Genomic DNA, 23,336 nt, shown 5'->3' with positions numbered 1-23,336 from the left:
TGCTAGTCCAGGCTTCATTCCCAGACAGCGGCAAAGGTGGCCACCAACAACCGTGTGCTTGGTGACGCCACTGGAAAGCAGCACCCTATTTCCCAAAAGTCCAAAGGCATTTTTCATGTTTATTATTTGCTTTCTTCTACTCGAAAGGCAGAGAGAAAGAGAGTGGGAGAGCACGAATCCTGTGTCTGCTGCCTCACTCCCCCGATGCCTGTGATGACAGGGACTAGGTCAGGCTGAAGTCAGGAACCCGGAATTCCATCCGAGACTCTCACATGGGTGAGGGGCCCAGGCACACAGCCATCATCTGCTGCCTCCCAGGATGCACCCATGGGATGCAGGCACCCAAAGCACCCCAGCCTCAACACCCGACCCCACCACCCAAGGCAGTGAGTCGGCCTAACTTGTGTGTATGTCGATCTCCGAAGCAATCACTGTGCTCTAGAGATGCCCTGTCTTGGGGCTGACCTTTGTGTCATGCCGGTAAAGCCTCTGGCTGCAGTGCCAGCATTCCATATGGGTGCCGGTTCAAGTCCCGGCTGCTCCAATTCCGATCCAGCTCCCTGCTAATGTGCCTGGGAAAGCAGCAGAAGATGGCCCAAATCACTGAGCCCCTGAACCCACGTGGGAGACCTGGAAGAAGCTCTTGGCTCCTGGTTTCACCCCACCGTCTCGCACTCCAGCAGCACACTGTCATGCCCCTTGGTTTAGGGTCCTCGTTATAATTTGCTTTTGTGAATGTAAATCCCCAGCTTGGTAAAATGCTAAGCTGCCCCTCCCTCCCAAAACCTCCACCACTTGCAGTGTGTGCATCTTTTCCCAGTTATTCAAAGACTAATCTAGGTGCTTCTGTGGGGAAAAAAAAAGCTGCAGAAGTAATTAAGGTTTTAAATTGGTTGATCTTGGAGAAAGTATCCCTGGGGGACCTGACCTAATCCAGTGAGCCCTTAAAAGAGACAAGGCTCCTCCTGGCAAAGGAGATGCAAAACATGAGCGCCTCTTAACACAGCAGCGTGTCTGTTTCTGACTGCAACTGGAGGGGGGCGCGTGCACAGAAATGCAAGCAGCCTCCAGGAGCTGGGAGTGGCTCCTGGCCACAGCCCACAGGGCAGCAGGGACTTCAGCCTGCAGCAAGAGGAGAGGAGTTCCACCAGCCACCTGAGTGACCTTGGAAGTGGATCTTCCGCAGAACCTGGCCTTGACCTCAGCTTCGTGATATCCTGAAGAGAAAAGCCAGGCATGCAGTACCAGGTTTCTGAGCTAGAGATTTACCAAATAACGCACGAACACTGTGTGCAGCTGCCAAATTTGTGATCATCTGTTTATGCGCCAGCAGAAAACTAGTACACTTCCCGATGGGTTCCAAGATCCCGAAAGTGGGGAGCTTCTCTCCGGCCGCCCTAACCCCTTATGCCCAAAAGGACCTGGAATGTACGAATGGCCCCTTTCCTGCTTCCAGTCTCACTACCCAGCAAAGAGGGGAAACCTAGCTCCTCCTCGCCTAGCCCTGCCTGCACCTCCCAACCCTCCCCTGGGGGCCTCCCGAGGAAGCTGCTCTGCTTGGCTTTCCACAAACAGCCTGTGCCCGCCCCCGCCATGCCCAGGAGGGCAGCTTGACCAATCTCCACTTCCCAGGCCTCCCAGACCTTTGGCCAGCCCTATTGATCTGGACTCCTGGGCAGGCCACTGCACCAAAGAACGGACGCCATGAGGACCCTGCTGCTGCTGGGGTCCCTGCTGATGAGCCTGGACTCCGTGCTTACGGTGAGGGCTGTGAGAACCAGGATTGTGCCACCATGGCTCTGGGGCGGGGGGTGTGTGTCTCCATCACAGCCTTGGCCGCTGCCCATGGCCTAGTGGTGCCAGTGATGGGCAGGCCTGCATGGAAAACTGGGACCAGTGCAGAAGGCACAGGCAAAGCAGGAGGACAGTGGAGCTGGTGGACATGAAGGCATGGCCCTGCCCGTCTTGGGGGCCTTCAGGAGACAATGAGAGGAGGAAGGAAGGGTCCTGGTCCTGTGAGGAAATGCCAGCCTGTCCAGGCTAGGAGAGGAAGCTGGGGTGGAACATGGGATCAGGGGCCAGGCTGTGCTTTTCTAGGCAAATCCCTTGCTTTCTCTCCTCCTGTAGATCCCCCCTTGGAAAGTCCCCAAGGGACATAAACAAAGAGCAGATGTGCACATGATGGGTGAGTAGCCAGGCTTCCCTTCTGAGACCTCTCGGGGTGTGTGTGTGTGTGTGTGTGTGTGTGCATGAGCCCTTGTGGTAGGGGAAGGATCTTGGGCACTCTAGGCACCAAGGATGCAGGGTGGTGGTGCGCTGTGTCCCCTCGAGGGCAGGGCTGGGCTGTTGACTGAGGGAGGGGCCAGGGTGTGTGCCCTGATGCCACCGCACCTGCTCCCCCAGGCTCCCCCAGCATCTCCCCTCCCCTTCCTTCCCTGAGTCGTGCCCTACAGAGGCCAGGGCCTGGAGGCACAAGGAGGCTCCGGGGCCCAAAGTGCCTCTGAGTTCCGGCTTTGTGACTGCTGAGCCTGGTGACCCTGGGCCAGCGGCTCAACCTCATCGAGCTCCGTCTCCCCGTTTCAGAAAGAGAAATGAGCTGCTGAGCCGCATAAAGCCCTGGGCTCAGAGCCTGGTGCGTGGTAAGGGCTTACAAGCGCTAACTGTAGGGGCAGACCTTTGTCCTGGGGGTTGAGGCACCTGCTCTATGTCAGGGCGCCTGACTTGCCCCCCACCCCGATTCCATCTTCTTGCTCGTGAGGACCCTGGGAGGCTCAGTGCCCAGCAAGCATTTGAGGAATGAATCGTTGGATGGGACTCTCTCTCTCTCTCTCTCTGCCTGCATGACATTGAAGCCCTGCACAATCCAACCCACGGCCAAGATAAACTGCTCTCCTCTTTCCTGCCTGACTCAAGCTTGATGCCCTGGCCTGGCCTAACCCCCTGCCCAGGTGCCCCCTCCCCTCGATCCACCCCATTTGCACCTTGTGGATCCCATGCAGATCCTTCATCTTTCTCTACCATCCTGGTCCTGGTTTGGCCCCAGGAAGTGCCACTGTGTTTTTTTAAAAAAATATTTATTTATCTGAAAGTCAGAGCTACAGAGAAGGAGAGGCCGAGAGAGAGAGAGAGAGAGAGAGAGAGAGAGATCTTCCATCTGCTGGTTCACTCCCCAGATGGCCACAACAACCAGCGCTGCACTGATTCGAAGCCAGGAGCCAGAAGCTTCTGGGTCTCCCACACAGGTGCAGGGGCCCAAGGACTTGGGCCATCTTTTACTGCTTTCCCAGGCCATAGCAGAGAGCTGGATTGGAAGTGGAGCAGTTGGGACTTGAACTGGTGCCCATATGGGATGCTGGCACTGCAGGCAGAAGTTTTACCTGCTATGCTACAGCACCAGCCTCTCATAACCTTGCTTTTACATGGGATTCTATTTAAAGACAGCTAATGTAATATACCTGTTGCTGGTTCCGTAACATTGAATGACAGCCAACAGCACCATAACTCATGCCTGACTGACACTTCTGCAACACACATTTTCTCCAGAAGGCGATTATACCTTTATCCTGCACCAAGGAATGGTATGTAGTACTGCAGGAAGAGGTTGGGGAGCCGTTTCCAACAGCAAAATCACAACAGAAAGCACACAATGTGAAAACATTGCATCATGAGCCTGTGAGAATGGACATCCCCTTGAACCTCAGCTGGGGACAGGCACTTTCCCACCACTCTGTGAGACTCAGCGGCTGTAAAAATACACGAGCACCCATCTGGGGCTTGGAAACACATTTGAGCAAGTAGTCACATTTGCAAATATGGAGTAGGTGAATAATGGGGATTGACTGCACTATTATTCTCTTTTTAATAATCTTGCTCCTGTTGTTAAGTTTATTTATTTACTTATTTGCAAAGCAGAGGAGATTTCTCCCATTTGCTGGCTCACTCCCCAAACACCTGCATTGGCTGGGGCTGGGCCAGGCCAGGTCTCCCTTGTGGGTAGCAGGAGCCCAGCCACTTGAGGCACCGTCTGCTGCCTGCAAGAGTGCGCACTGGCAGTGAGGTGAGTCAGAAGTAGAGCTGGGACTCAAATGCAGGGACGTGGGCATGCCTAGCAGCGACTTCACAGCTGCATCAAATGCTTGCTCTTGGCTCAGAGTGGCTAAGTGACTTCAGCGTCCAATGGGCTGGCACTTGTTAAGTGCCAGCTTTGTGGTAAGCACTCTTCCAGACCTTGGAGCTGTGAACTTGCCTGAGCTCATGTAGGTAACAGGTGGTGGAATCAAGAATATTCCAACAGTCTCACTCCGAAATCCAACTTCTTTAAGTTTAAATTTATTTTTATGTATTTAAAAGGTGGAGAGAGGGCCAGCGCCACAGCTCACTAGGCTAATCCTCCGCCTTGCGGCGCCAGCACACCGGGTTCTAGTCCCGGTCGGGGCGCCGGATTCTGTCCCGGTTGCCCCTCTTTCAGATCAGCTCTCTGCTATGGCCCAGGAGTGCAGTGGAGGATGGCCCAGGTGGTTGGGCCCTGCACCCCATGGGAGACCAGGAGAAGCACCTGACTCCTGGATTCGGATCTGCGCGATGTGCCAGCCGTAGCGCGCCGGCCGCGGTGGCCATTGGAGGGTGAACCAACGGCAAAAAGGAAGACCTTTCTCTCTGTCTCTCTCTCTCTCTCTCACTGTCCACTCTGCCTGTCAAAATAAATAAATAAATAAATAAATAAATAAATAAATAAATAAAAGGTGGAGAGAGAGAGAGAGCACTTCTATTTACTGCCTTACTCCCTAAGTGCCTGCAACAGCTGGGGATGGGACAGGCTGCAGCCAGGATCCAGGAGCTGGGCCAATCTGAAGCCAGGAGCTTCTTCCGGGTCTCCACATGGGTGCAGGGGCCCAAGGACTTGGGCTATTTCCTACTGCTTTCCCAGGCCATAGCAGAGAGCTGGATCGGAAGTGGAGCAGCCAGGACTTGAACCCACACCCATATGGGATGCTGGCACCACAGGCGGTGGCTTTACCTGCTATGCCACAGCGCCGGCCCCCTGAAGCTGGCTTTTTACGCAAGACAATGTCTTGAACACACTCTGGTTTTTTGAGGGTCTGTCCTTCCCTAACTAGACCCGAGGGGTGGAGCCTGCACAGGCGGGCACCTGGGAAGTCTTCGGACGTGTGCTATTCCTGCAGTGCTCACGGTCACCGGGGAGCCCTGCCACTTCCCCTTCCAGTACCACCGGCAGCTGTACCACACCTGCATTCACAAAGGCCGGCCAGGCCCTCGGCCCTGGTAAGACTGTTCCGCAGTTGCAGCGGGGCCCGGGAGGGATGGATGCTGCCCCTCCTGCTGTCCAAGGAGCCCTGGAGAGAGGGGACTGTGAGAGGGAGGGTGGGCCGGGTCCCTGGGCAGAGCAGGGGAGCCTTATGTCTTTCTCCAGGTGTGCTACCACCCCCAACTTTGATCGGGACCAGCAATGGGCACACTGCCTGGAGCACAGGGATGTGAAAGGTGCTGTTCACAGCCACCAGGGTGGCGGGGGCCTCCCTCCCCCAGTTACTCTCCTGGGTATCCTCAGACCCCCACACCTGGGATCCTAGCCCCAGCCCCTTCCCTCCCTCCAGAACACCTTTCAGAAGCCCAGAGGAGTAGTCCCATTTTGCTGGTGGGTAAACCAAGGCTTGGAGGCTTCAAGTTCCATGGTTCCAAGTGGGTTCAGGTAGGGGCCTGACTCAGGCTCCTGCCTTCTTCCTCCCGGTGCCCATCTCCCAGATCATTGCAGCAAACACAGCCCCTGCCACAAAGGAGGGACGTGTGTGAACACACCCAGGGGGCCGCACTGCTTCTGTCCGGGACACCTCACTGGGAAGCACTGCCAGAGAGGCAAGCAGATGCTGCAGGCCCGGGGGGCGTGGGCGCGGGGACCCGGGAGGGAGGGGCAGCGCTCGGCCGACCAAAGAGGTTCCTGGATCTCTGCTGAGGCCACTGTCCCCATCTTCCCCAGAGAAATGCTTTGAGCCCCAGCTTCACCGCTTCTTCCACGAGAATGACATGTGGTACCGATTCGAGCGGGCAGGTGTGGCCAAATGCCGTTGCAAGGGCCCCGACGCCCACTGCAAGCTGCTGGCCAGCCAGGGTGAGTGCACTGGCTGGGACCTGGCCAGGGACTGGGGCTAGAGGTCAGGAGGAGGAGCTGGCAGGGGTGTGCTGGGGGGGGGTGTGCCTTAGCAAAGGGGTCTCAGTGCCCTCCTTCCTCCAGCGTGCCCCACCAACAAGTGCCTGAACCAAGGCAGCTGCCTAGTGGCAGAGGGACACCACCTGTGCCATTGCCGCCCACCCTACACAGGACCCTTCTGCGACTTGGGTAAGTGAGGGTCTCAGGCCAAGCAGAAGTCCCGCCTCCACGTGGGAAGGGCTTGGGAGAGGGAGGACGAATAGGGTAGCGGTTGCGATGGCGGGAGAGCCACCCACGGGCTGCCAGAGTCTCTCTCTCTAGACACTCAGGCCAACTGCTATAAAGACCGCGGGCTCAGCTACCGGGGCTTGGCCAGGACCACGCTCTCAGGAGCCTCGTGTCAGTCCTGGGCTTCGGAGGCCACCTACCGGAACATGACTGCAGAACAAGCGCTGAGTCGGGGTCTGGGCGACCACGCCTTCTGCCGGTGCGCCGGAGTGGGGGCGGGGCAAGGTGTTATCCCCCCTCCCCACCTCCCCGGTACCTCAGGGCCGTCTGTGGCCCCTCACTCTCTAGCAGCTCCCCCGCCCCGTGGTTACAGGAATCCGGACAACGACATCCGCCCGTGGTGCTTCGTGTTGAGCGGAGACCGGCTGAGCTGGGAGTATTGCGACCTGGCGCCATGCCAGGTTCCAACCCAGGCAACACCTCCAGTGCAGGTCCTTCCTGAGCGTCAGAACCTACCCTTGCCCCCGCCCTCCGCAGTGCAGAAGCCTCAGCCCACCACGCAGCCGCCACCGCGGGCTCCCACCCCAGGTAGTTAGGGAGCGGGGACAGCGAGGGAGGCCTGGGGCGGGGGTGGGGGCGAGTTCCAGCAGGGGGCAGGAGTCGAGCCAGACTCCAGCCAACCCCCAGGGCCCTCCTGGCCTCAGCCTGGACTCCTCCCACAGCCTCGCCCGAGGTGTCCCAGCTGCAAATTCCCCTATCCCGGGCCGACTCGCTCAGCTGCGGACAGCGGCTCCGTAAGCGGCTGTCCTCGCTGAGCCGTGTCGTCGGCGGGCTAGTCGCTCTCCCCGGGGCACACCCCTATATGGCCGCGCTATACTGGGGCCACAACTTCTGCGCCGGCAGTCTCATCGACTCCTGCTGGGTGCTGACGGCGGCCCACTGCCTGCAGGACCGGTGAGTACTCCCACCCCACCTTCCCGGGCCAGCGCCCCTCCGGGGAACCTACTCCTCCATCCTCCGAGCCTGGTAAGCACGCCAACCCGAGCCTGAACCCTACCTTCCGCGCCCCTCTGGAGCTCTCCAGGAGCAAGTGGAAAGCCAGGAAGGGGTTCGGGAGCAGCCCCCCTCCCCCGGGCCTTTCAGCTCAGGGGCGCGGCCTGTCCCCCACTGCGATCATAGGCCGGCGCCCGAGGAGCTGACGGTGGTGCTGGGCCAGAGCCGCCATAACCAAAGCTGCGAGCAGTGCCAGACGCTGGCCGTGCGCTCCTATCGCCTGCACGAGGCCTTCTCGCCCAACAGCTACCAGCACGACCTAGGTGCGTGGGGGCATCCCCTGGGAGTGCGAGGGGGAACGGTGGGCTCCAGGCCTCAGCGCCCCGTCTCACGCTTCTCACCGCCCGGGTTAGCTTTGTTGCGCCTGCGGGAGAGCGCCGACGGCAGCTGCGCGCTCCTGTCGCCTTACGTGCAGCCGGTGTGCCTGCCTAGCGGCGCCGCCCAAACTCCCGAGTCCAAGACGGCGCTCTGCGAGGTGGCTGGCTGGGGCCACCAGTATGAGGGTAGGCGCAGGAGCTGAGGGCGGGAGGGAGCCCTATGGGCAAGTTTGGGGCCCGTGCGCCGGGATGCCTACAGGGGAGGCGGCTCTGGGAGAATGCAGGGAGGGTCCTTGTCTCTGCAGTCTGCTCTCCCCGGGGGCCTGGGATTCACTGCTGGGGTCCCCAGGTCTCCTGAGGGTACCGGGAAGGCACTTCCTTCTTGCCTCTGGGTGCTAGGCTGCAAAAGCTAATTAGGACGCTGGCTGCGCGCTCCAGCAGCCAGAGGACCAGTTCGGCAGCCGGGTTCTGAGACCCAAGGAGCCGGCTCCTCTTGGAGCTCCGCCCTTGCAAATCCCTGCTCCTCTCTGGGCCCCTGAAACCGAGTGAACGTCACTGCCTCGCTGTCGCGCTTGCTGCGACGGAGTGAGGACCGGAGCGAGCGTCGGGGCGCCGGCCCGGTTTCGCCCCTCCTGGGGGCGTGGTCCGGACGGCTGCCTGGAAGACGCTCTGGGTCGGCAGGGGCGGAGGAATACTCCAGCTTCCTGCAGGAGGCGCAGGTGCCCTTCATCCCCTTGGAGCGCTGCTCGGCCCCCGATGTGCACGGAGCCGCCATCCTCCCTGGAATGCTGTGCGCTGGCTTCTTGGAGGGCGGCACCGACGCCTGCCAGGTGAGCCCTCGGGCCGGCTTGGCGCCTCCTCCCAGCCCAGCAGACCCCAGGCCGAGGGCGCTGAACTGCGTGTCCCCGACTCAGGGTGACTCCGGGGGCCCTCTGGTGTGTGAGGAAGGGACCGCTGAGCTTAGGCTCACCCTGCGAGGCATCATCAGCTGGGGCTCGGGCTGTGGAGACCGCTACAAGCCAGGCGTCTACACTAACGTGGCCAACTACTTGGCATGGATCCAGGAGCACACCGCTTCCTGAGCACCCGGAGACGTGTCTAGGACGTGATCGTGGTCGGCGAGGACAATGGCCATTCCCCCACTGCGCCGCCAGCCTGCGCTAGGCGCCGGAATTTAATAAAGCGCTTTGGAAAACCGTGAGGGGCAGTTCTTTCCGGGGGTCCGCTTGGAAACGCCAGGCCGAAAACCCGCGCACTGCTTCTACACAGCTTGCAGATAACAGGGCCTGTGAGATCGCCACACGCGCGTTTTAGGTCCCTAACCAGCTCACATTTCTGTGTGGCACACCCTGGGCGAGGTGGCCGCGTGTTACCGCTCACGAGAAATTCAGGCACACCTGCAGTCTACGGAGAGGCAGATCCCAGCCTTGTTTGCGCATCGGGGTCACCCGGGGAGCTTTCTCTATGCCCAAGACCCACCTTGGGCCAGTTAACTCGGTGTCTCCAGGCACGGGGAGTGGAGAGCAGGACGCTTCCAAAACTCCCCAGGTGATGGCATGCGCAACCGCGATGGAAAACCACGGGTAGAGCTGGAGGACCGGCCGGCGGCTCCTCTCGCCCTTCTGCCTGCTCAGAATGTCACCGGGGTTGCCCTGCACCTTGTTGGCCGCGACAATGCTTAGGCTGCAGAAGCTCCAGCTGGGACCCCGCGGTCTGGAGATCCGGCTGCACTTAGGGGCTGCGAGGGTGCACAGTCCAGGCACGCGGCGTCATTTTGTCCTTAAATCCCTCTTTTTTCACCTAGATGTTGGCGTCCGTGGGTTACTTTGACGACTCTGTCTCTCCCACAAGCTAACTTTAGAACTCCCCCACCCCCACCCCCCTCGCCAGACTCCCTCCAGCCCAAGTAGCCTCTCTGTGACGCCACAGCGCGTCACAGTCCCGCACTCGCACGCGCCCCAGCGCCAGGAGCCGGAGCGGCGAGACCTCTCTCTCCGAAGCAGGCGGAGGGGCGCGCTCCGAGCAGGATGGGCGACTGGAAGGGCTACATCAGTGCGGTGCTGCGGGACCAGCGCATCGACGACGTGGCCATCGTGGGCCACTCGGACAACCGCTGCGTGTGGGCGTCGAGGCCCGGGGGCCTGCTGGCGGCCATCTCCCCGCAGGAGGTGGGCGTGCTCACCGGGCCCGACCGACAGACCTTCCTGCAGGCGGGCCTGAGCGTGGCCGGCCGCCGCTGCTGCGTCATCCGAGACTACCTGCTGGCCGAGGGAGACGGCGTACTGGACGCGCGCACCAAGGGGCTGGACGGGCGCGCCGTCTGCGTGGGCCACACGCCGCGCGCGCTGCTGGTGCTCATGGGCCGGCGCGGCGTGCATGGCGGCCTCCTTAACAAGACCGTGCACGAGCTGATCCGCGGGTTGCGCACCCAGGGCGCCTAGCCGGCCAGCCAGACCCAATAAACTGTGATCCGGGGAGCCGCAGATTCACGCTCCTGTTGTGTGTGTGCGCGCGCACGGGCCTGGGGGGTTGCAAATAAGGAAAACGGCTTCTGGTAAGAGCCTTGCAAAAGAGCTACCTGGTGAGGCTGGGATTAGGGCTCCCTAAGGGGACCTGCACCCCACCTGCCCTTACACTTTGCAGAGGCCTGTGGCCTGATGGGAGGCTCCTTGGCGCCCTGCCAGAGTCCTAGGGACCCTGCAACCGAGAAAGTCCAAGGGTGTGGGCCTTAGCGTCTTGTTTCCAGATATTTCCGCACATCTAGGCAGGACAAAGAGCTGCCAACACCTGTCCACAGGCAGCCACCCGCTAGGGGCTGTGTGGTCAGGGAGTCGGAGAGGCTCCGCTCCACTGGGCAGAGCTCTAGCAAGGCTTGGGGAGTGAGTGATGGGATGCGGCTGGAGGCTTGGAGAGCAGCTCTGTGGGTCCTGGGCCCCTGCATCTCCTCCCCCCTTGCCCCTACCCTACCCCTGGCACACAACGCCCCATATACTCAGAGGGGAGCCTACTGAGCAGACAAATGTGCAAGACCATCCCAGCCAGGTGTGGGGTCCTACAGCCTGCCTTCCCTGCTTGCTGCCTCCCTGGGGTCCAGGGCCTGAGAAGAGTCTGTGGACTAGAGGGAGGAGCGTTGCCCACCCCCAGGCCCTGCGGCTCACTCTGCAGACCTCAGCCCCAGGATGCCCTAGGAGAAGGAGGAATTGGAAAGCCCGGGTGAGTGTAAGTGAGGCCTGGTTTATGCCCAAAGATGGAAGGTAAAGATGAGAGGGGTGGTGTCTGGCCCCTGTGTCCTACGTGCTGGGGCCCAGAGCCTGGCCTCTGGCCCATCTCCCACCCTCCCTGTGCCTCCTCCAGTGGCCCTGCCAGACTTGCACCTATCACTGCTCTGCAACCTGCTCCTGTCCCAGCGAGGGGAAGTGTGTAGGGGTGAGTTCAGAGGACAGGGGGAAACCGGAGGGTGCAGGCAGGTCAGCAAATGGAGTTGCAGAGTCTGCCTCACGCCTGCCTTGGGCTGGTCCCGGGCCCCCACACGCTTCCAGGGAGTTTGCATTGAGGAGTGGATTCAACACAGGGCCAGGCGGGTCCTAGGGGGAGCCTGCAGGAATGACCTCTGCAACTGTGTGCCTCCGGCCAGGGCAGCCTGCTGTTGCAGCGAGACTTTGGTGGGGGGATAGCGCTACCGTCTTACCCATGGCTGGAGAGCAAACAGACTTCCAAATGCACACTGAGAGTTTAATTCCTTTCTCGTTTCTTATCAGGTAGTGCTGGCAAAGGGGGTTGGAGAGGTGCGGAGGACCTGGGTGACGATGAGAGTGGGATAGCAAAGGAAGGTGGCAGGGAGGGGGTGGAAATTCAGTCAGTGACTCAGTCACCCACATCTGTGCATCAGCAAATGGCTGTAGTCATGTACTCAGTCCCACTCTTATTCCTGCCCATCACAGGCCTCCCCACAGGTGCAGAGGACCCAGAATCGTACCCAGATACCCGGCAGCCTGCACTCAGTGCCCCCGCAGGTGCATCTGCACACACATGTACTCAAACGTGCCAGCTTCTACACAGGTTCAAGTGCACACACAGTCACCCCCAAGTGTCACATGCTTAAGGACAGGCGCCCAGGGTGGCGTGCATGCACATTCAGGTGCACACGCAGCCCTCCGCCCTGCCACCTTGGGCTCCGTGCATGGGCCATCACCTGCACCAGGCAGCAGTCTGGGCCCATGGTCTAGAGGCGGGTAGCATTGTGGTGAGCAGGCAGTGCGAGGCGGGGGGAGGGCGTGGCGGGGGGCAGTTCCTCCAGGAAGACCCTGGCAGGCAGCTGGGGTGAGCGGGGCTCGGACCTGGAACAGCACAAGGTGGCGTGGGTGATGAGGTGGTCCAGGGGTTGCAGGGAGTGCATCCAGTGTGGCAGGAAGTCCCACGTCTGCAGCCACTTGGGCAAGCGCCCGGGACTTCGACTTTGCAGGACGTTGATGAGCACCACGAAGGCCAGCAGGGCCCCAAAGGGTGCACCCACCCCTACCATGGCCCGCCAGCCTGCCATGGAGATGCCAAACACCAGCGAGGGCAGCAGCAGGAAGCATACGAGGAGGTAGAGGACAGCGAACCAACGGTACTTGGCGGTGCGTTTGCCCAGCGCCTTGGCCATGCGGATGGGCAGGCGTGTGCAGGGCAGCGGGTACCAGAGCAGGATGCCCGAGATGTTGAAGAAGAAGTGGCACAGGGCGATCTGCAGGGGCGCAGGCAGCGAGACCGAGGTAAGCAGCTCCCACCTCCCATGTGGGGCCTGGTATAGCCACCACTTAAGGTTGCGGTGACCCGGACCCCACCCCACCCCCACCCCACGCTGGCTGCACTGAAGACTTGAGATGCTTCTGAGTAGCTGTATGTTGTCACTCCCTGAACTCCCCCGCTGTCACCTCTCCCGGGAGCTCCCAAGTGATTTCATTGATCCCCAGCAGCTCCAAGATCTCTCTGGACTCTGGTTGGCTCAAGGCTGTGAGTTGCCAGTCACTCCTTTGCTTCCAGAACAGCCCCCCTTTGCTATCTGCACCCAACCCTTCCCCTACCCCCACTGTTCTCCTCCCAGACTGAGCCAGGTCTGCCTCAGCACCGCTTGCTCCTGGTGCAATCCCCCTTGCCAGGGTTCGTGGTGAGATTACTGAGCAGTGTCTCTCTCCCTGCCATGTGCTGATGTGTTTGGGGGAGGAATCAGGTTGACTTTGGCCATGCTGGTTTGCACATGGCATAGCGAGTGGCTCTTAATAGGCAGTCAGAACCTAGTTGTTACCTGTGGCCACACGCTGGGTCCCGTGCCCAGCCCCATCCTGCCTCTCCGGCGGGGCCACTCCCAGACATACCTGGAAGGAGCTGGACAGCTTCTCCCGGGGGCTGGCCAGGGCAGCCAGGATAGCGGTGGTGGTGGTGCCGATGTTGGAGCCCAGTGTGAGAGGGTAGGCTCGCTCGATGCTGATCACTCCCAAGCCTGGGTGGGGGTAGGGGGCCGGGTGGGGTAGGGGAAGAGGATGCGGTTCCCCAAGCTCCCCCCCAACCAGCCTGCTGTCCTCAGTCTACCCCACCTTGGCTCGGCCAGGCACTCACCGACGAGTGGAGTGATGGCCGAGGTGAACACGGAGCTACTTTGGACAATGAAGGTCATAGCCGCTCCCACCACCATGGCGAAGTAGCCCGTGACCCAGGTGAAGGGGGCAGGCAGGTCTGCAAGGAAAGCCCATGCCAGCAGCCCGAGTCAGCAGAGGGGGCTGGGAGAGCAGGGCCTGCCCTGGGCAGCAGGCGTCCGAGGCCAGGCCCCTGCTCAGTGCCCTCCACTCACTCTTGATCGTGGACGAGAGGCCTTTTCCCACCTGCTGTGCCCAGGCCGCCATGCCTTTGCCTGGCCGGGCCCGCAGCTTCCCCACAAGACCCTACTCAGTGTCTGAGTGTGCATCCTCAGGACACGGCCCAGACACCTGGCAGTAAAGCCCTCCTTGGCCCCACCCACCTGCAGGCTTGGTGTCTCCCCTCTCTGGGCCCCCACGATACCACAGTGCCCTTTCCTCCAGCGCCTGTCACAGGCCACTCCCAGGGCCAGTGTCCCCAAGGCTCACAGTGAAGCTTACCATGAACGTCGGATGATGTCGCCTCCGCCCCAACCCCCTGATGGCTCCCCTTACCCTTGCCAGGCTGGGAGCAGAGCCTCGAGGCCCTGAGGTCTGGCCCGGCCCCCTCACTTCTCTGGCCATGCCCTGAAGTCTCCTCTACTGCCGTGCTGCTAGCCGCTCTTCTGTGCCACGAGCCTGCCCCCGAGCCTGGGCACTTGCTGCTCCCACCACCCAGAATGCTCTTGGTCCACAACCTGACCGCGTGTAGAGGCCGCTGCCCATCAAAGCAGCCTGTGCCGCACTCCTCAGCTGCCATCTTTGCTGTCTCCCTGGCAGCCACCTTCCTTGTTCTCTGCGATTATCCTGCGTTCCCACCTTGCCCTCTTGGGCTCTGAGCCCCTGAAAGCAGCCTCTGCATCCCCCACATCCTGCAAGTGGCTTCGTGACTTTGTCTACAGCCTCTGAGAAGCTGCACCTGCCGGGATGGTGGCCCTGAGGCTCACCCTCCAGGCGACTTTGAAATCGCCTGGTCTGATCCCTTCTGTGTTCACGTGCGGAAATACAGGCCCAGGAGATGGTAGGGGCAGGACATGGCTTTGGAAGGATTTGGAGGGGCCGCTCGCTGCTTGCTGCTCACCGGTGTTGATCACTTTCTGGATGACCTTGGCCACTTGGCCCTTGAGCAGGGAGTTGAGCATCTTGACAAGGAGAATGAGACAGGTGCACAGGAGCACCAAGGAGCCGGCCAGCAGGATGAGCCCCACGGCCAGGTCGGGCAGCTGCGTGTCCACGAAGATGTGATTGCCTGCAGGGGAGTAGCTGAGCTTCTGGGAGCTGGCCCCACATGCAGCCCCCACTGCCCACCTTGGCCACCCCTTTGGCTCTGGGCCTCAGGTCCCACTCTGGGCTCCTTCGGCCTCCAGACCAAGGCCTGAGTCTCCCTTCCTGGGGCTGGAGGCGGCAGTGGCTGGGCTGGGGCGGCCCCACCCTGCCGTGGGGGACACCTGCCGTGTCGCAGGCACTTACATTTCTCCATGGTGGCATTTCCATGGGTCCGGCTGATGTTGGTCTCTGCCCTGGCCATGGAGGTGGAAGCCTAGATTAAGAGGAGTGTGGATTTAGGAAAACGCAGTCTGGGGTTGGCACTGAAGTGGGGGCGGGGGAGACGGGGTTTCCTGACTCTGCGGCGGTGGGCAGGTCACTTGCCTTCTCTGAGCCTGTTTCCTTTGCTAAAGAAACGTGGCTGAGCATGCTTGCCCCATGAGAAGCTGAGCCTGGCCGGCCCTCTGCACAGTCTGTCTGCCCCATCACCCCTCTGGCCTGGCTCCCTGGGGGCCAGCAGGTTCCCAAACCCAGCAGCTCTGGGCTCCACTTTCCTCCACGCTCAGTGGCATTGGATGCTGCTGACGGGCGCAGAGGCCACAGGGTGGGCAGGATGCCTAACTGAGGAGCTCAGCTAGGAGAGGAGGAGGTGGGTGTGTGTGTGCTGGGTCTATGGGGGCGGCAGCTCCTGAGCTCCAAGCCATCGTCACCATCGGAAGCCACGGCTCTGATACCTTAGGTGAAATCTCCCAATCTTCACAGTGCAGGGGGCAGTATGGCAGCCTTGCCTGGTCCACGGGCCACTAATTTGTAGTCCCACTGGGTCAAGGAGTCATTATAGAAAATGTGGCCCAGGTCTTGTCACTGGTGCCCCCCAGGAGCCCAGCAAAACCCAGCGGTGACAATAGAAAGTGGGCGGGGCATAGATGGGCAGACACCCTGCTCACTGCTAGGGAATCCTCTCCACAATGGACAGCTGTTCCCAGGGCTGCACGTTAGTGCCCCCTCCCTGCAGTCTTGGGGCCCCAAGCAAAATGCAAGAGCTGTAGCTTCCTCCTGTTCACATTGCGCCTCTTCTGGGAGCTGCTTTGGGCACTGAAGCCATCTCTGCCCGGGGAGCTCAGCACCCCCCCCCCCAGGGCCCTCCCCCGGTGCCGAGGGTAGGGGCTGGCACTTCAGCGTTCATAGCTCCTTCAGGTTTTGTTCTGAGCCCTGTGTCATAGGGCAGCCATCAGAACCGCTGATGACATTCCGCTTGCTACTGTTAGGGTTCACCTGCGTGGCACATGCTGCCTTGGGGAGAGCGCTGTGTGTTCCCAACTTGACCCCCACTAGGCCTTGGGGTACTGCCAAGCCTGGAGGCCTGAGCTGCAGGCCCATAAACCAAGGGCAAATGACCTCCAATGGGCTAGATAGGAAAACCAGGCTGGGAAACTGATGCTAGCCCCATGCAGGCAGAGGAGAGGGACTTTGCTTTGCCTGCCTGGGCTGTTCAGGCTCCCAGGGTTGTGTGAGGGTGATTTCCTGGGTCAGGACCGAGGGCTCCAGGCCTGGTAGGGAGGGTCCTGGGAAGCAGGTGACCCCCTGAGGAATTACCTGACCAACTCATACCCTTCTGACCTACCCTGGGCCGAGCCCAGGGGTCCAGGGGTCGGGGCCTGTGGCATCTGGGGAGGCTGGAGGACACTACTGAGCTTTGCAAGGCAGAGTCAGGAGCAGGGCAGGGCTGAGGGCCAAGACCTAAGGGATTGTGGAGCCTTGGTCTTCTTGGTTGGACTTGTGTGGTCCTGGCTGTGCCCCAGGGGTAGTGAAGTATGAGAGAGCAGTGCAGAGGTGGAGCGGGGTGGGGGTGGAGGGGTGGGATGGGGACAGAGAGCAGGAGCAGGCCCTGGGGCTTTCTTGCAGGGCAGGGGGAGGAGGTGGGAAGTCCAGCCTTGCTTGGGATGCCTGTATCTCCTAGCACAATGCTGGTTTGAAGCCCTACTCCATTAAAAATACATTTATTTATTATTTTTATTTGAATGTCAGAGTGACAGAAGGGGTGAGACAGAGAGAAAGACAGATCTTCCACCTGCTGGTTCACTCCCCAAATGCCCACAACAGCCAGGGCTGGGCCAGGCTGAAGCCAGGAGCTCAGAACTCCATCCATGTCTCCCATGTGGGTGGCAGGGACCCAAGGACTCATCGAGACACCATCATTGGGTGTCTCCTAGGTGCATAGCAGGAAGCAGGATCGGATGCAGAGAGACCCAGATGGAGTACTGGGCTCCTGGCTTCAGCCTGGCCCAGCCCCAGCCACTGTGACCGTTCAGGGAGTGAACCAGGGGATAGAAGATCTCTTTCGTCTCTCCCTGTCTCCATCACTCTACCCTTCAAATACATACATAAATAACTCTTAAAGAAGCTCCAGCCTGGGTGACAAAGCTGGGGGCCCTGGGACCTGGGGGTGCATTGCCAGCATGCCCCTGTTCCTGCCTGGCCCTGGGGGGTGGGGAGGCTTGGTGAGCCCTCGGGGAGAAGCAGAATGAACAAGCCGCACCCCAGCTGAGCCATTCCCAGCTTTGACGCTGGCCCGCTGGCCCGGGTAGTCCACCACGCGGCCCGCCTCTCGCTGGCGCCAGCTGGTAGCATCGTGGAAGCGGGAGTTGGGGTTGAAGTGCCTGCAGGGATGCCTCCAATAAGGCAGACACCTCTGGGACCAGCGGGCGCTGAGGCGGCTCCGGGAATCCTTCCTCGGAGACAGCACGGGACGTGGGCCTGCGCAGTAGCTTCCCCTGCAGCCTTTGTTCTTCTGAGACCTGCGAGCACGCTGCCAGCAGCGCCATCTGGTGGCGAACAGGGGCTCTCGCTCCCCGAATGGGTTTCCCCGCGGTAGGGTCTCCGGCCGTGTGAGAAAGCGACACGAGGACACCCGACGGGCGTCTTGGAAAGGCAAGACGGGAGTCGGGATCGTTCCAGGGTCTGCAGCCTACTTCAATTGCTTCAACTTAAGCGAGGCACTTTCCTCTCTGAAATGGGGATGTGACCATCCCGGCTTCCCAGGTGACAAGTCCTGGAGAGATGCTGTGCAGACCAGGCCGATCTGGGTGACAGTAGGCGGTAATGTGGCTGCACAGGAAGGTGATTCCCTGGAGCAGCGAGACGTGCTTGAACACTAAAAATGCCTGCTTGTTCTTTCCCCATCTGCAAAGCCTCAGACTCTCAGCCTCTGTTCGGTGGAGTGGGCTCCCTGGAGACTGCCTTGGGCTGGGTCGGGTCCAGCGTGGTGACAGCTGGGGGCGCTGAGAGCAGTTTGGAAGGCAGCACAAGGAGGACTCTGTGGTCAGAGTGAAAACACGCACCCTGCAGGTGGCATCCCAGCAGCATTGCATCCGAGGCCGGGGTAGGGGGCGGGAATGACCATGTAGCAGCAGGTGGAAGGCGGGGTGCTCAGAGGAAGCAAGTGCCGCGTCTCTTCCCCGGCTTGTTTTCGGTGAAGATGAAAGCGAGCGATTTCTCTCTCCCCTTACAGGCTTTGCTCAGAAGTAGAGAGGCTTGTGTTGGCTCAGAGAGCTCGGGGAGTGCCCAGGGCGCTGGCGAGAAGGCAGCTGGTGTGTCAGGGAGGTCACAGAGCCAGCATAAAGCTGCCTGCATGCGCTTTTTGATGTCATACTGCCTCGAATAGACTCAGAGGTGCTGAGCTGGAGCTGCACGCCACTTCAGAGGCAAAGGCTCATCCAAGGCGAGGTGATCGAGGGTTTCCCTTCATGTGGGGATGAAGGCTCAGTAACACGGAGCAGCGAGAGGAGAGAGTGGTGCTGGTGCCGTGGGCTGCGGGTTTCCCTGAGCATTGTTCTAAACGGAGTCGCTCGGAGGAAATAATCAAGGACAAGACGCAGTGGGTAGTGATTTAGATGAAGGCTTTTCCTTTCGGTAGCTGCTCATGGTTCCCGAGTGCCTGCTTCCTGGTTAGCCTGGCGTACTGGCCAGCCCCGACTGTGCAGCCCATCCAAGCAGGTCTTCCAGGGACTTGCACCTGGGGCGGTGTCCCAGAGAAGCAGCATGGATGGCAGCACGCACACACGGCTGTGGTGTCTGCGAGGGGTCTCCACACAGCGCCCCATCCCGTCCCCGAGCCAGCTTTCCTGTGTGCCTCTACCCCACATCAGGCAGAGCTGGTCACAGAACCCCCGATGCTCTAGGGCCCTGGCTCCTCAGCTCTGGCAAGTTTCTCAGCCTCTCTGAGCCTGTGAATCCAGAGAGTTGTGCTAGAACAGTGGAGAACACACTTGAGCCTGGTGCAGACCCGGAGGGCTTGCTGAAACACAGGCTGCTGGGCCCCTCCCGGGGTGGGGGGTCTTGTGACATAGGGGGTCCAGGGAACGGTAGGCTGATCTGCATGGTTAAGATTCCCACATGGCACTGGCTGCTGGTCTGAGTCCACCCTGAGAACCATTGGACTAGATCGATGACACCCCAACTGCCATTGATTGGTAATGTCTGCATAGGGCAGTGTGTGAGGCTGGGAGCAATTAGCAATGTGTGACACAGGCACGGTCTCAATGAAAGTGCCACCTTTCTGGAGATTTTGAACAATGAATCCAACAGACTGATGTTTGAAGAGGGAGCCCTCTTACCAGGGTTCAGGCCTGAGACTCACCTCCACGGGGTCTCGGTGGCACCAGATCCGGATGAGACTGTGGTTCCTTAGGGATTCGTCACCTGTGGCAATGCTGGTGATCACGGACCTGTCCAGCTATGGGCCAGAGATGGGCAGGGGGAGTGAGGCTGAGACTCCTGACTGCTTCCCAGCTGCCCACCCACACCCCATGCCAGATCCTGCCCCTGCCTGGATGATGAGCTTTGTGAAGGGCTCCGTGATGGTCTTGAGCAGGTCAGGAGCATCGCGGCCACCACGGATGTTGAAGGAGGCGACCACGAGCCCAGTGACGTGGTGCAGGTAGCCGGTGGCAGCCTCCAGGGGCAGCAGGACCAGAACGGACAGCCAGTTAAAACAGTCATGCACTGTGGCCCCTGCGAAGGCCCTGGGCAGGGGAGGCCACATTGCAGGACAGGCCGGAGCCAAGGGCAGGGCTTGGGCTGGGGGTATCCTGGTGTCTCCTCCCCACCCTCCGACAAGCACAAACCCTCCACCCCCTCCCCCCTCACCGCCGGAAGTCAGTCCTGTCCCCTGCCTGCATCAGGGCCACGATGGTGTTGGTGACGGAGGTGCCAATGTTGGAGCCCATGATGATGGGGATGGCAGAGCTCACCTCCAGCACTGGTGAAAGAGGGGACCCCTAAGCTAACTGGGTGAGGGCCACCCAGCTCCTCACCCCCCAGAGTCCCCATCAGGGCAAGGCAGCCATTCCCACCAGACCACACATCTGCCCGGCCCCGTGTCACTGTGTGGGGGGACACGCTCTGTCATTCTGTGTGTGCATGCCAGGCCAGGGTGGTGACGAGTGTTACGTGCCCACTTGCCTAGACTGCTGTTGTATCCAGTTTCTCAATCCAACACAAATCCCAGTGTCTCTGTGTAGGTGCTTGGTAGATGTGGTTCACACCCACAAGTAGTTGAAGTATGGGAGACCATCCTCAGTTACCTGGGCAGGCCCCCACCCCATAAGAGGAAAGGCCTTGAGGGGGAGAACTGGGGCTGCCCCCAGGGAGAGGATTTTGTAACAATGGCCGCAGCCCTGGCTCCTGCCTGAGCAGCCTGGCCTCTCTTGCAGCGAGGCTGTGCTACGATCCCAGACTGGCCCAGCCAGCAGCTCTTCCTCCATAGAAACCAGTTCTGTGGATCCTCTCGTTAGCGCCTGCAGGATTGGTCTCTCTGGCTTCCCTGACTGGTCCAAGGAGTGACTGTGAGGCCGTATGGAGAAAAGCAGTCCCGGGGGGCTATGCACCCCGTTTTCCACCTTGCCCAGTTCCGGGGCTGCCCCTCCTGGATCCCGTCCTTGCCCATGCTTGAGGTGGTGCCAGGACCCGATCTCCGCCCTCTGCCCCTGTCCCCACTCTGCCTGCCCAGGCCCTCTGCCCCAGTCCCCACTCTGCCTGCCCAGGCCCTCTGCCCCGGTCCCCACTCTGGGCCAACTCACAGCCTGAGGAGACCATGCTGACGATGATGGAGGTGGCGGTGCTGGAACTCTGCACCAGCACGGTGACCAGGATCCCCACCACCAGCCCTGCCACAGGGTTGGCCAGGATGGCGTTGTCCTTGAAGATGTCACCAGCCACCTTCCCTGGGAAGCATGACCAGCGTTGTGCACAGCCCTTCAGGAAGTCCCCCTGACCCCTGTCCCCGCCAATGGGGTCTTACCTCCCGCCAGCTGGAAGGCAGAGCTAAGCACGTCAAGGGAGCAGACAAAGAGGTAGAGGAAGGTGACCATGAGTGGCAACTTGAGAAGTGTCATGGCCGTCCGCCGCAGCTCCTGGGCCCAGCCGGACTCTGGAGGGCGCAGGTCAGCCATGAGCACAGCTGCAGGGTTGGGGCGGGGACTGCCCACACCCAGGTTGCCCCCACCAGGCAGCCCACCTGGCTTCTGCTCCTCCTCCAGGGCCAGCTTGGCAGGCAGTGGCTCGTGTCGCTCCCGGGCCTCCCCATAGGGGCAGCCATGCTCCGTGAGGGCCACAGGACTCAAGCTGGGGAAGGCATAGGCAGAGGTCCCTGGGATCCTGTGCAGAGCTGGAGAGGAGAGGGAGGCTGGTCAGGTGCTCCCAGGGGCCCCAGGGGGAGGGGGCAGGCAGGGGTGTTGAGGCCTCCCCCCAAACCCTGCCTCCGAGAATAAGCAACAGTGGGCAAGCAGACTCCAGGGCAGGGCAGCAGCACTCACCCTGGGGGCTGGGCACATATGCAAAGGTGGCCCCATGCATCATGGGGCCCCTGAGTCCTGCGCGGACTAGGGGTGGGGACACAGCCGGGCTGCTCAGCTGCTCTCCATAGGATATCATCCTGGGTACCCGTGTGCACCTGCATTGGGAGGGGGTGGCAGCAAGGCTGAATGACAACAGCTGCACCTCAGGGGCACACACACACATGCACACATGCACACACGCCCGCCAACCCCCAGACCACACGGAGACGCACACTCGGGCTCAGTGCAACGTTGGGCATCATTTATTCGGCAATCGACTCCATCCCAGGCTCTGAGCTGAGTGTTGGGGTACAGCAGTGACTCAGCTCCTGCCCTTGGCAAGTAGGGAGACAAACATAACTTGAATAATCCTCTGCCAGACAGAAAATAGCCAAGAGCATGTTGGCATGACAGCCAGGATGCCACCAGAGCACCCCGGACGGGGGGTGCAGAGTGTGGGATCTGGGGGCGGGGAGATCATCTAACTGTGGTGCTACCTGGGCAGTGGGGCCAGGGAAGTGTGGCCGATGGGCCAGGGACCAGGAGGTGAAGCAGACGCTGCAGGTGTGGCCCAGGCCCCGGGCTGCACAGGGGGTAGTGGACACTCCTGGCACACACTGCTGGAGGGTGCCCTGGCCTGTATCCCAGGTTCCTGGTTTCCCCTCCCCATGAGCTCTGCCTCTCCAGGGCAGGAAACAAGCACTTTCTTCCCCCAATGGGGTTTCCCTCGCACCATCCAGGAGTTCCTGACGATTGGAGTGGGGGCTCTGCCTCCCTCAGGACCCCTCTGTTGTCCCAGGGGTCATTGGCTTTGGGGTGGGGAAGTGTGCAGAGCTGAATTCCCAGTGCAGTCTAGGGGAAGGAGCCAGGCCGGGTTGGGGTTGTGACGCTCACGATGCTGTAAGGAGTGGGAAGAGGGAATGGGGAGGGGGCACAGATAGGAGTGGGGGGTAGTGGGGAGGGCACAGATAGGACAGAAACGGAGCTTAGGTGATAGGCTGTTTCCTGCCGAGACGGGGTCGGGTGGGGATGCGGGGACCCTGGCTCACCTTGGCGTCTGTGTTTCAGCTCCTGCTCAGTGGCTCAAGGAAGCCTCCAGGAGCCCGAGAACCTCCTAGCCTCTTCTTTATACCCTCGGGTCAAGGGCAAAGTCTCTAGAATCCTAGCTGCCCTCCCTCTCTTCCCCAATTAACCTCACCCCCAAGATTCCTTCCAGTTAATTGCTAATCGTGGGTTCTGCAGGGGGCGTCTGAAGTCAGGCTCCCCTCCCCCACACAGACACTGGGCCTGGACTGCAACACAGGAGGGCCCAGGTGACCCTCTGCCCCCAGCAGGGACCCTGATACAAGGGTCTGGGAAGAGATTCTGTGGCTCTGGTCCATTCTCCTCATTACTGGCCCAATAGCACTACCTGGGAAGTGCCCTAAGTATAGTGTGGCCTTGCTCTTCAGCTGAGTGTCTGTGGGTCCATCTGGGCATCTTGGGGTGGGGTGGGAGCTCAGAAGAGGGAGCAGGTGCTGGAGAAAGCATCAGGGGACAAGCCCAGATTGGCTGTACAGCGTTGAGTTGTAGAGGGGCCCAGTGCCTGGCCAAGGGTGGTAGATCCAGGCTGTGAGTGGCCAGACTGGGAAGGGCCTGGTCCAATGAGCGTTCTGGGAGGGGGGTCACAGAGAAAGCATTTGGAAGGCTGATGAGACGGTCCAGGGGAGAGAGGATGAGACCAGAATAAGGTGGGAACAGGAGGGATGGGGAAGCTGCATGCCTCCCCAGGACACTCCAGCAGTGGATTGGTGAGGAGGAGAGGAGCAGATGGCGT

At 60.6% G+C, this 23,336-nt stretch overlaps 3 protein-coding genes across 4 annotated transcripts; 2 read left to right on the top strand and 1 right to left on the bottom strand.

The window, feature by feature from the left end:
* Nucleotides 1-1,632: 1,632 nt before the first annotated feature.
* Nucleotides 1,633-8,960, top strand: F12 (coagulation factor XII). 2 transcript variants are annotated; one of them, XM_008255466.4, is made up of 14 exons: nucleotides 1,633-1,761; nucleotides 2,128-2,185; nucleotides 5,184-5,283; nucleotides 5,432-5,502; nucleotides 5,764-5,874; nucleotides 5,996-6,127; nucleotides 6,251-6,355; nucleotides 6,488-6,653; nucleotides 6,768-6,982; nucleotides 7,117-7,348; nucleotides 7,574-7,710; nucleotides 7,801-7,950; nucleotides 8,446-8,594; nucleotides 8,829-8,960. In XM_008255466.4, exons 1-14 carry the CDS (start codon nucleotides 1,705-1,707, stop codon nucleotides 8,844-8,846), a joined length of 1,701 nt encoding a protein of 566 aa, XP_008253688.1. In that variant the 5' UTR covers nucleotides 1,633-1,704; the 3' UTR covers nucleotides 8,847-8,960. The 2 variants fall into 2 exon arrangements, with proteins under 2 accessions (XP_008253688.1, XP_008253687.1); XM_008255465.5 differs by having other exon boundaries at nucleotides 8,679-8,960.
* Nucleotides 8,961-9,657: 697 nt separating this feature from the next.
* Nucleotides 9,658-10,679, top strand: PFN3 (profilin 3). The gene has a single exon (XM_002710428.5). It carries the CDS (start codon nucleotides 9,792-9,794, stop codon nucleotides 10,203-10,205), a length of 414 nt encoding a protein of 137 aa, XP_002710474.1. The 5' UTR covers nucleotides 9,658-9,791; the 3' UTR covers nucleotides 10,206-10,679.
* Nucleotides 10,680-11,476: 797 nt separating this feature from the next.
* SLC34A1 (solute carrier family 34 member 1) lies at nucleotides 11,477-22,609 on the bottom strand. Its single transcript, NM_001082673.2, has 13 exons — nucleotides 22,570-22,609; nucleotides 21,500-21,636; nucleotides 21,202-21,351; nucleotides 20,986-21,114; nucleotides 20,765-20,908; nucleotides 19,833-19,944; nucleotides 19,513-19,708; nucleotides 19,324-19,419; nucleotides 14,889-14,958; nucleotides 14,500-14,667; nucleotides 13,363-13,479; nucleotides 13,122-13,246; nucleotides 11,477-12,490 (listed from the first exon to the last, which is right to left on the bottom strand). Exons 2-13 carry the CDS (start codon nucleotides 21,615-21,617, stop codon nucleotides 11,987-11,989), a joined length of 1,929 nt encoding a protein of 642 aa, NP_001076142.1. The 5' UTR covers nucleotides 21,618-21,636; nucleotides 22,570-22,609; the 3' UTR covers nucleotides 11,477-11,986.
* Nucleotides 22,610-23,336: the final 727 nt, after the last annotated feature.

This window comes from Oryctolagus cuniculus, chromosome 6, assembly GCF_051225735.1.
Source record: "Oryctolagus cuniculus isolate XC-2025 breed Fujian yellow rabbit chromosome 6, ASM5122573v1, whole genome shotgun sequence".
Taxonomy (NCBI): domain Eukaryota; kingdom Metazoa; phylum Chordata; class Mammalia; order Lagomorpha; family Leporidae; genus Oryctolagus; species Oryctolagus cuniculus.
Note: the sequence above shows the minus strand (reverse complement) of the source record. Positions and strands in the feature narration are given on the sequence as shown.